Source organism: Austrofundulus limnaeus, unplaced genomic scaffold (genome assembly GCF_001266775.1).
Source record: "Austrofundulus limnaeus strain Quisiro unplaced genomic scaffold, Austrofundulus_limnaeus-1.0 Scaffold1875, whole genome shotgun sequence".
NCBI classification, from domain to species: Eukaryota; Metazoa; Chordata; class Actinopteri; order Cyprinodontiformes; family Rivulidae; genus Austrofundulus; species Austrofundulus limnaeus.
In genome coordinates, this window is record NW_013954277.1 from 27,192 (window position 1) to 37,457 (window position 10,266).

Consider the following 10,266-nt stretch of genomic DNA (forward strand, 5'->3'; position numbering starts at 1 on the left):
ATGTATATATACATACACACATATACATATACACACACATATATTTTTTTACAGGAAAATGGAAATTGTTCTATTTTTTGGAACTAAGCTGGAAAAAATATGATCAACCTTAAACCTTAAATTATAAATCATGAGGTAAAGTTCTGTTTTTTTAAATTTATTGGTGCATTTTAACTGTATTTATATATTTATTGGTTCATTTATATATTTCTACTTTTATTTTTAATTATGTCAGTTTAGTTCCTCCATAATTTGATCTTTCAGTTTGTAGAAATTACCTGAAAGTCTCATTAGAACTACATTAAAAGAGACGCAGAGTCTGGCAGACATGTTTTATTAAAGATTAGAAACAAAAAAAAGATCACTTTCAGCTATGGCCAATCAGAYCAGGACTTGCTCCTCTGATTACAGCAAAAAGAGAGTGGCTACGTTTGTTTCCCTCCACAGAGATGCTGTAAACCTGCAGGAAACCACTCATTTCTACAGAACATCAAAAACAAAGCTGAACAATGAAAAGAAGCCTGCTCTGTCCTCGTTCAGTTAAGAGAAAACCTGCAGAAACAACTGATTCTGTCACCCAAAACAAAATGAGAGTGGACCAAAAAACAAAAAAAAAACAAAGTAAACATAATAAAATACTTCAACGCTTCCTGGAGGCTACAATACTCACAATTCCTGTKATCGTGTGACTAAAGCAAAAAAAACTAAAGAGAATTAAAGTGAACCAAAAGCCTGTCTGAAGCCTGGGCCAGCCCAGGTCAACGCAGGCCAAAACAAAAACAATTAAATACATAAGTTAGTAATTAATACACACGGCATCTACAAACGCCTCCTGTTCTAACGCCGACGCACCGAGGCGACGGCTGTCCTGGTTTCGCTCACACACCGGCAGCACGGCGCTCAGGACAACTCAATACTTGTTGATGCCCAGGATCCTCACGCCGTGCAGCTGCGGCAGCTTGGGGATCAGGACGCTCAGGAGCGAGGCCGTGTTGATCACGAAGTGGGTCGTGTCGTATTTCGTGTAGAAACTGGCGAGGAAGTATCTGCAGAGGAAGGAAAAGCACCTTAATACTAAAAAAAAACAAACCCGAGTCAGACGAGCTGCGTCGGCGAGAACCTCCCAGAAACTTACAGGATGATGGGGGAAATGGTGAAGAACTTCCTGGAYGAGGTGAACTGCACGCCGTAGTCCAGCTGCTCCCAGTGAGTAAGGAGGCGAGCCTTTCCCTGATCCGGGGTCTCAAACGGCGTGCCTTTCACCGCGTGCATGAAGACGTACATGCCCTACAAAACAAATCAACAATAACTGCATAAACAAGCTAAGAAATTAGGCATTTCAGTTAGAGTCTAAGCTGATCTTTGATCTGTTTTATTTTGAAAGGGTTTTCAGAAAGGCTGAATGGCCTGAGAGCCAACAGCGATCAACACAAGCTGAAAGAATCTCAAACATCCCTCAGTCGGCTGCAAGGATCCTCAAACTCTTACAGAAACAGGAAAACACTAAAACACAAATTCTCAAACCACGAGCTCGCCTCGCGGCGGTTTGAGGCACCAGTTTTTGAACAGATTAAGTTTTTTTTAAAACCTGTAGGGTTTAAATTTTAGGTCCTGAATGTGTCCAGATGTTCCTTTTTACGTAGCAAAACACAAAAATTTGCATCTTAAGTTTGTATTTTAGTGTTTTTACCTTTTATTCAACCAACACTGAGAATTTAATGTTTTTTACAGTGTAATAATAACTACAACTCCCACAATGCAGCAGTTCTGCCTGAAGAAACGAAACAAATTGACTTTCAGCGTCGCAGAAGAATCTGGTCGCTCCTTTCCTGAAACCGGTTCYTTGTAGTTTTTTAAATATTTCAATCAAATTTTAAAAAAAGGATGAGAAGCGCTTACTTTGAACCAGGTTTTACAACAACGTTATTTATTACAGTCGTAAATTTGAATCAGAACGGGCTTGAAAAGCTGTTTTATTTGACCGACGGTTGGTGCTCCCCGAGTTTAAGTTTCAGCCTCAAACTTGGAGAGTCCTGCTGCATCACACTTCCTGGTTTTACTGTCTGAATAAAGCAGAGTTAGTTGGTGGACACTGAAACCGATTAATTTTTATATCAAGTGGTTTTAAAAGGTTATAAACAAATTAAAGTTATAGAATACTTTTAAACATAGTTGCTATCTGGTTCAAATGTCTACAGATGAAGCTCCAGAGTCTGTTTGTTTATTTATTTGCTGACAAATGTCGGATTATCGATGCTAAACGAGCGGCGGTGGACCAGCAGGAGCTGCTTAAAACCAGAACCAGAACGCTCCGAGTCTCGTCGCTCGTTCGCAAAGTGACTCTCACCAAGTTGTGGATGACGTTGGTCAGCGTCCACACCACGGGGACGCTGAAGAAGGGTATGCTGAGGAGCACGATGTGAAGAACGCCGACGCCGAGGGCATAGGTCAGCCAGATCCCCCGACTGTTCATCACCCGGGTGTTTGGGTTCACCTCACTGTGTGCCACACCCACGTTCATCCTGGTCTGCGGGCAGAAAAAACAAACAGGAAGAGATCCAACATGTTCAATTAGACATATTGGGCAGCTGGGTTGGTTTTTTTTTTTTTTTTGCAAGGGTTTAATAAATAAACCACCAAGCTGCTACAGCAGCACTTCGCCCTTTTTCTCTCAGCGCACAGCGTGATAACAAAAAAAACAACTTATGCAATATTGTTGGACTTTGGTCCTCTGGTTCACTCAATCTGGATTAAAAGAAAGATAAAATAATGAAGTTGCAGTAAATAAAAACTAAACATTTTAAACATTTATCTCTATGTAATAATACATAAATTCATCTAAATGCACCTGCAAGCTCATTGTAAACAATAAAACAACTTGTAAACAAATAACTCAGGCTGTAATGGTTCCGTCTAATTGCTGAATTATTTTGTGATATCTAACGAGACTAACGTTAAATTAATTAGCTAAACTATTATTTTAAGTCTATCTTGTTGCTTAGCTCATAAAGCTCAGGTTAAGTCGTGACATTTGTCCTGCAACTTCTCTTTCGTAACTAAAACGCGTCCTGTTTTCTTTTGTTTTCACTACATAGCCGGGGCCCATCCCCCAGTATTCCTTGGATAACTTAGTTACCGTAATAAATAACAAATGTGAAGTCACAGTAAAGATTAAAAACCATGACAAACACCACGCTGTGAACTTACACGAAGCGGATAACAGTGGCAGGTTTTTATAGAAACAACTATGGCGAGAATCGGTTCGTCCTCTTCTTGTTGATGTGCGCAGTGACTCTGGCGGAAGTAGACAGCGGATGAAAACGGCTGCACCCCGCCCCCCCTTTAAAATAGCCCCGCCTCCTGTCCACGCACAAACACGATTAATATGTTTAAATGTACATTGGAATTGTTTGTTGTCGTGACTTAAATGCGTCCGTTTTTGCGCGAAAACGAAGGTCTATTTGAACAAAACCCAACCGAATGCTAACCGAGAGCTTTATTTTCGCAGCAGGATTTTCCCCGGAAGTACTATCTCTATATCTCCGCCCCCTAATATTTCTGACCAATCAGCGTGTAGCTTGGGGGCGGGAAAAATATCGTTTCCGGATGCGGCGGCAAAGGTTGTAAACAGTTACAGGAGCGCTTTAAGCTAGTAAGTAAATAAATTTATTAGTTATTTAAAGACTTAATATGTATTTATGATTATTTACATAAGTTTGAATAGTTATTAAACATTAATTGTTAACCAATAAGAACAAATAACCCCAAAAAGACGAAACACTAGCTGAAGATAAGTTGTTTTTAGGACATGACTGTTCTCTAATAAATATGGTTTTGGCTGAATTATAGTCTTGGACTAAAATGCAAAAGTTATCTCTCATTTATTTACCTAAATTCCAAGCAATAAGCATTTTGTCCAATAAACTCCAGACACCATCTAAGGTACCAAATCCAAGCAAATGAGTGTTTCCGCAGGTATCAGGAGTCATGAAGCAGCTGCCAGCAGACACCGTGAGGCTCCTGTCCAGCTCCCAGGTCATCACTTCTGTTGTGAATGTGGTGAAAGAACTGATGGAGAACTCCCTGGACGCTGGCGCTTCAAGCATCGACGTAAAGCTGGTACGATACTTACAGACAGAAAAAGTAAACCTCCCGTTGCATCGTCTCAACTCCACGTCTTGAATTTTGCCCGCTGAAGGAGAACTTCGGCCTGGACCGGGTGGAGGTACGGGACAACGGTGACGGGATCAGAGCCGAGGACGCTCCCGTGATGGCCGTCAGACATTTCACCTCGAAGATCTGCAGCCACGACGATCTGGAGCGTCTGGAAACGTACGGCTTCAGGGGGGAGGCGCTCGGATCCATCTGCGCCGTCGCCGAGGTGGGAAATATTTAGTTGTTGGTAAAGCCGACCGCGACAGGTGCTTCTGTTTTGCTAAACTTCATGCTAATGTTGTTTCCCTCCAGGTGGCTGTCACCACAAAAACAGAAGAGGACGACATCAGCACCCAGTACACGTTGGACCTCACAGGAGCTGTAGTGTCCCAGAAGCCGTCCCACGTAGGTCGAGGCAAGTCTCTGATTATTTAGACTCCAGTACTGAGCGACTGCTTTTATTAACACAATACAAAGAACTGGTACACATGCTGGTTTCATGTCTCTGGGTTGTCCAGGCACGACGGTGAGCGTGACGAAGCTGTTTAAGAACCTTCCGGTCAGACGACAGTACTACTCTTCCACAAAGAGGTGCAAGGAGGAGCTGAGGAAGGTGCAGGACCTGCTGATGACCTACGCCGTCCTAAAACCTGAGCTCAGACTGATGCTGGTCCACAACAAGGTCAGGAGGTTTACTACAGYCTCCACGAACTTTGTTTTTAATCAGTTCAAAGATTTTCTCTTTTCTTCTTTGACCCTCAGAGAGTCAGACCTTTAATGGGTTTTTACGTTGGACCAAATTAATTTGTTTAAACTGTCACAATTCCAACTTTTTAAATGTGCTTTTGGTCTGAATCAACTTCTAAATGATGTTTATTATGTTCATTAAATATCTCAGGTTCAGACTGAATCAATATTTGTGAATTTACCGGTTTTTTTGCTTTCACAAATTTTTACTGTTTCGATCTCGTTTCATGATAAAATCCTGTTTTTTTATGAGTTGTGTGACCACTAGGTGTCCTCGTTTCATTTCACATGGCTGAAAATCGACCTGTTTGAGTCGAAATGTTGTGAATTTACAGCAGCCAAGTGTAGAAACTGTGGAGTCATTCCACAACAAAGTGTGTTTTTATCATTCAGACATGAGATTAAGTTTCCTGATTAATCCTAAATAAATGAGTCGGTTTAATATTTGAACAAACTTTATTGTGATGAATCCTTTCTATTCAATATATTAAGTCCAGTCTGGAGCTTCTCTTATTAAAGTATTTGTAGAAATGTTCTGTAAAATTAACAGAAATCTTATTTTATCACAAAAACTGATGGTTTGAAAAATAAAAAAGCTGAAATTCGTCATTTTTTCAGCTTTTCTGGCTGAACTGAAAGGTTTCTGTGACTGAGTTTAGCCATCGAACTGATCCAGACGGTCGACTAGATTATCTTATTTTGAAAATCCTTAATCAAATCCTTTGATGAAACAGATTCCTGCTGTTTTCCACCTCATGTGAGTCGCTGAGCCGTGAGTCTGTTTTTTATGCTGACTCAGCTTAAAAACAGACAGGAAGTTGACCTGAATGGTTTGTGTACCTGTCACAGTTTGTGCATTCGGCTGTCAGCGGGTCGTATCCTTTACCTCCTGCTCGGCTCTTTGCCTCGTGTCGCCTTTCACAGCCTCTTCAGGAACTGTTTACACGACCCACTCGTCTCTGCCAGATCGCACATTTATTATCAGACAGGTGCTCCGAGAGCGAGTTCCTGACGAGGCCTGAGCTCCAAACTGTGCAGCGACTCAAGCAGAAGAGCTTTGTTTACGTTGAGCGAGGACCCGCGTTATGAAATAAATTCAGAGCTGAAGCTGACGATGTCTTGAGCTAAACTTGTGGTCTTTGATTATGAGACGTCTCTGGGGTCGTCCTGTTTGAACTCCGGGTGACGTCGAGGAGTTTCCTTCTTTCAGGTGGTGGTTTGGCAGAAAGCCAAGATGGCCGACGCCCGGAGCGCCCTCCTCGCCGTGCTGGGGTCCGGCCCCGTTGCTCACCTGCTCCCCTGTCACCAACGCCAGGAGCAACCAGAGGTGACTTAAAGGATTAATTTTTTTAAAAGCACTGTTTTTGAGTAGTCAGTGTTTAACCTGCAGCAGACAGAGTGGAGAATCAGGCAAAATTACAGAGCTAGCATCCACAAACAGTTTCTACTTTGCACGATAGAGCTTTAACCATCGTTTGTGGTTTAAACTCTCATATTATGACCTGGAGATGATCATTATGAAATTGTTCCTCCGTTTTTAAGTTTTACCAGAACTCTGCCCGTCTTTTCAGCATTTTATACGGTGTTCCCGTGGATCTTTAAAAAGTCTTCCTTGAATTCATCAATCCAAAAACAAGGTTTTAATTAGCTTTAAAAGATCCTAAATCAATCTTCAGAAGTCTTTAAAATCTTACATTGTAAGTAGAATGACTGTAATCCGTATCAAATATTAAAATAATTGGTAACATTTATTTATTTTTTAAATATTCACATTTAGACATTCATCACTTCCTGTTTCACATTCAAATATCACAACAACTGTCCATCTCAGCAATGTGAAATTTGTTTTGTAATATCCTAATAATGTAGTCTTTAACGTTTGACATCACAGGCACTTTAAGGTTTCATCTACAGCAAGCTGGGGTTGAAAAATCACTCAGGGTCGTAAAACTCCAGAGTTTGGGTCGTTAGAGGATTTTCAGGAATTAAATTGAGTTTAAAACTGACTGGTAAGGATGTGTTTTTAGCTATATTTGAGAAAAAATCAGTTAGATATGGATAAAACAAATAGTCTTTTAGCAATATTTGAATAATTCAACCACAAATACTTTGATTCATGAGTTTCTGCCACAGTTTTAGTTTTTTATTTGTGTTTTATTGTGAAATTGGTCTTAAATTTGATTTCACTTGGCATTAAAAAGTCTTAAATTTAACGTGCAGGAACCCTGTTACACCCTGTCCTCTTTCCAACCTGTTAACTGTTAATTTAATTAGTTAAAAATGTTCCTCTTTACATTAATTAGCTTTTAAAGCTTTTGTTGCTGCCGTTTTGCTGCCATCAAGTTAAAAACGACCTTTTTATTTCTTTTTTAAAGGTTCTTACGTTACATTCTGAACATGAAATGTTTCATATTTAAATTCTGTTTTTATTTACAACCTTTTTTCAGAATGAGGTTGTGTAAATGTGGTTTAAAACTTTAAAAAGAGAGGTATAAAGTGCTGAGTCGACACAAACCTGGGCCACGTCACTGAAAGTTCGTTAAGACGCTACAGAAGGTCGTTAACGTCGGTTCCTTATTAGCTGCGTCGTTAATAACCGACCCACAGTTTCGGGTCGGATCACACGTGCTTTCTGCCCCGGTTCTGCTCATTAGGGTCACTTTATGAGGGTTCTAGCGGCACATCTGGCCCCCAGAGGTCCTCGTCTGGAACCAGCTTCTCCCCTCGATCGGCAGCTTTGCTCCCGGCGAGGCGGAGGAGAAGAATTCTCTTTCATTACTACGGGGAGTAAAACAGGTCAGAGGGCGTTCTCATCAGTGGGCACGGAGCAGCAGAACAACAACAACAAAGAGGAAACAGGTTGCTCCACATCTGTCAGGTGGGATTATGTGGGAGTGGGCGCGCAGGCGGGAGCCCACCGTGACCACGCAGAAAGTCGCAGCTCGGCGGTAATTCGATTATCCCCGGCACGGCGAAGCTCCGCTAACAGAAATCAGCCTTCATCAGGAAGGAACTCGGGGAGAAAAGGGCACAGGAGTATTTGGCCCCGCCACCAGCTGACCACACTCGCTGGCCCGAGCCCAGGCGCCGCCCCGTGGCGAGGCGGTTTGGCTCGCGGTCAAACGCTAACGTGCAAGCTCAGATTTACTCTGCAGAAATGATCCCTGAACCTCGTGCTCTTCAGATCGGCTCTCTGTTTACGTTTAAAAACCGTCCAAACTTGCAGATTTTCATCATTTAAATGACCTCAGGTGACCCCTGACCCACCAGAACCCCTTCCCGACCCGTGTAAAAGTCTTAATCCAGCCCCCACTTCTGTCCAGTCGGCCTTTAAAGGGGACATTTCTGCAAAATCCACTTTTTCCAGGCTTCCTGCAGATCCTTAAAACGTCTTAAAAATCATTGAATTCTTCAATCCAAAAATAAGGCCTTAATTAGCCTGAAAATGTCTTAAATTAATCTTTCAAAGTCTTAAAAATGGTAACACATTGTTAATGGGATGATTGTAATTCATCTCAAATATTAAAATAATTGGTAAAAAATTGTTTTTAAATACTCACGTTTAGACATTCCCCTTTGACATCACTTCCTGTTAATTCACATGCAAATATCTCAACAACCGTTCATCTAAGTAAAGTGAAATTTGCTTTGTAATATGTTAATAATAAATAAGTAAAAAACTGAGTCAAATCAAGTATTTCAAGAATCTTACTAAGTAAAATGTTCTTACTCCACTGGCAGAATTATTTTCACTTAATTTGAGTCAAATTTTCAGACTAACAAGACAAATAATCTTACACATTCTGAAAACAAGATGATTATTCTTACACAATCAGTTCTTGTTTAGTAAATCAGTCTGAAAACAAGATCAAAAAGACTTTTTGGCTGATATAAGATTTTAAAACTTGGTAAAAATGGACAGTTTTTTGCAGTGCAGGACCAAAACGAGCTGCTTTGAGACACAGCAGRAAATTCCTTAAAAAGATTTTCAACATTTTTATGTTTTTTTTAAGTGTGTCAAACTAAATGTAATAACTGGAGAAAGTTGTCTGACACCCTAGTTTTCAAAATAAAAGCCCCTGTTAATGTCTGGAAACGTTTAAAGGAAGAAACTGCACTCGTTTTGCCCACTGGTGGAACAAAGACTGTGAGGAGTTCAGACTTTATAGTTCCACTTTAGAAAGACCCTAAAGAAGGATTTCAGTGTGAAAAAGAAATATTTAAAAGCATCATATGTTTACTTTAAACATCAGTTCTTCAGAAGGTTTCAGTTTTATGTTATTTTATTTTATTTTTTTTACTCAGATTATCTTGGACGGCTTCTTTCCGAAGCCCGGAGCCGATTTCTCCTCTACGAGCTCCTCCACTCCTGAGAAGACCTTCGTATTCATCAACGAGCGACCCGTCCAGCAGAAGGAGATCATGAAGGTGAATCAGTTCTGATGTTCTGCTCTGGGACCCTCCTGCCTCTAACGTCGTTGTCTGTTCTCCTGTGGGGGCAGCTGCTGCGTCAGCATTACTCGGCTCAGTACTCAGACGACTCAGCTCGACATCGATATCCCACCGCCCTGCTCAGAATCACCGTTCCTCCTTCCTCCGTGGACGTTAACGTGACTCCGGACAAAACGCAGGTTCTTCTCCACAACAAGGTGCCTGAGGAACCTCACCTGCTTCAGGTTCGTGTTATCGATTTGATTTAACCCCTGACCTCTGTGTGACCTTTAGGWGGCCGTGTTGACGGCGGTGGAGGCTCTGCTGGTTTCTCTTTACGGCTTCAGGTCCGGGTCGGACCCTCKGGCTGAGGAGCCCCGTCTAGAGGCCGACAACAAAGACGGGAGCGATGAGACGTCTCACTCCACAGGAAGCGCCGACGTTTCTCTGGAGGCCTCAAACTGCAGCTCCTCGTCCTCCGCAGCCGACGACTGGATCATCAGCCGGAGTCCTGCGGCGCTCCCGCCTGACGGTCCTCCTCCACCGAGCGAAACGTCAACGAGTCCCGAAGCCTCAGAAACCAGCAGGAAGCCAAGGTTATAATAGTTCTGGATTTTTCATTATAGTTTAGTTTTATTTTGTTGTGACGTTTTTCCTTTAATTCAGTTTTAATTAGTTTTTACAGTGGATTTGCTGGTTTTAATTAGTTATTATTGCATTTTTAATTCTTAGTTTTAGTTTAGTTTTTATTAGTTCTAGTGTTAGTTTCTTTATAGTTTGAATAAACATATTTACCAAACAGGGTTCATGCCGGGTCTTAAAATGTCTAAAAACGCCTACAATGCAAAAACTGTCCATTTTTACCAAGTTTTAAAACCTTATATCAGCCAAAAAGTCTTTTTGATTATTGATTATTTGTCTTGTTAGTCTGAA

At 41.3% G+C, this 10,266-nt stretch overlaps 2 protein-coding genes across 2 annotated transcripts; one reads left to right on the forward strand and one right to left on the reverse strand.

Moving 5' to 3' along the window:
- Positions 1-318: 318 nt before the first annotated feature.
- ormdl1 (ORMDL sphingolipid biosynthesis regulator 1) lies at positions 319-3,494 on the reverse strand. The gene is made up of 4 exons (XM_014033860.1): positions 3,208-3,494; positions 2,348-2,527; positions 1,136-1,287; positions 319-1,046 (listed from the first exon to the last, which is right to left on the reverse strand). The coding sequence occupies exons 2-4, from the start codon at positions 2,519-2,521 to the stop codon at positions 911-913; spliced, it is 462 nt and encodes a 153-aa protein (XP_013889314.1). The 5' UTR covers positions 2,522-2,527; positions 3,208-3,494; the 3' UTR covers positions 319-910.
- Positions 3,495-3,570: 76 nt separating this feature from the next.
- Positions 3,571-9,929, forward strand: LOC106536555 (PMS1 protein homolog 1; the record flags this gene model as incomplete). Its single annotated transcript, XM_014033859.1, is given in 9 exon segments — positions 3,571-3,652; positions 3,976-4,119; positions 4,199-4,381; positions 4,468-4,570; positions 4,674-4,837; positions 6,113-6,229; positions 9,208-9,330; positions 9,405-9,551; positions 9,628-9,929. Coding segments are annotated over 8 exon segments (1,271 nt in total), but the record flags the coding sequence as incomplete, so codon positions are not given.
- Between the last annotated feature and the right edge of the window lie 337 nt (positions 9,930-10,266).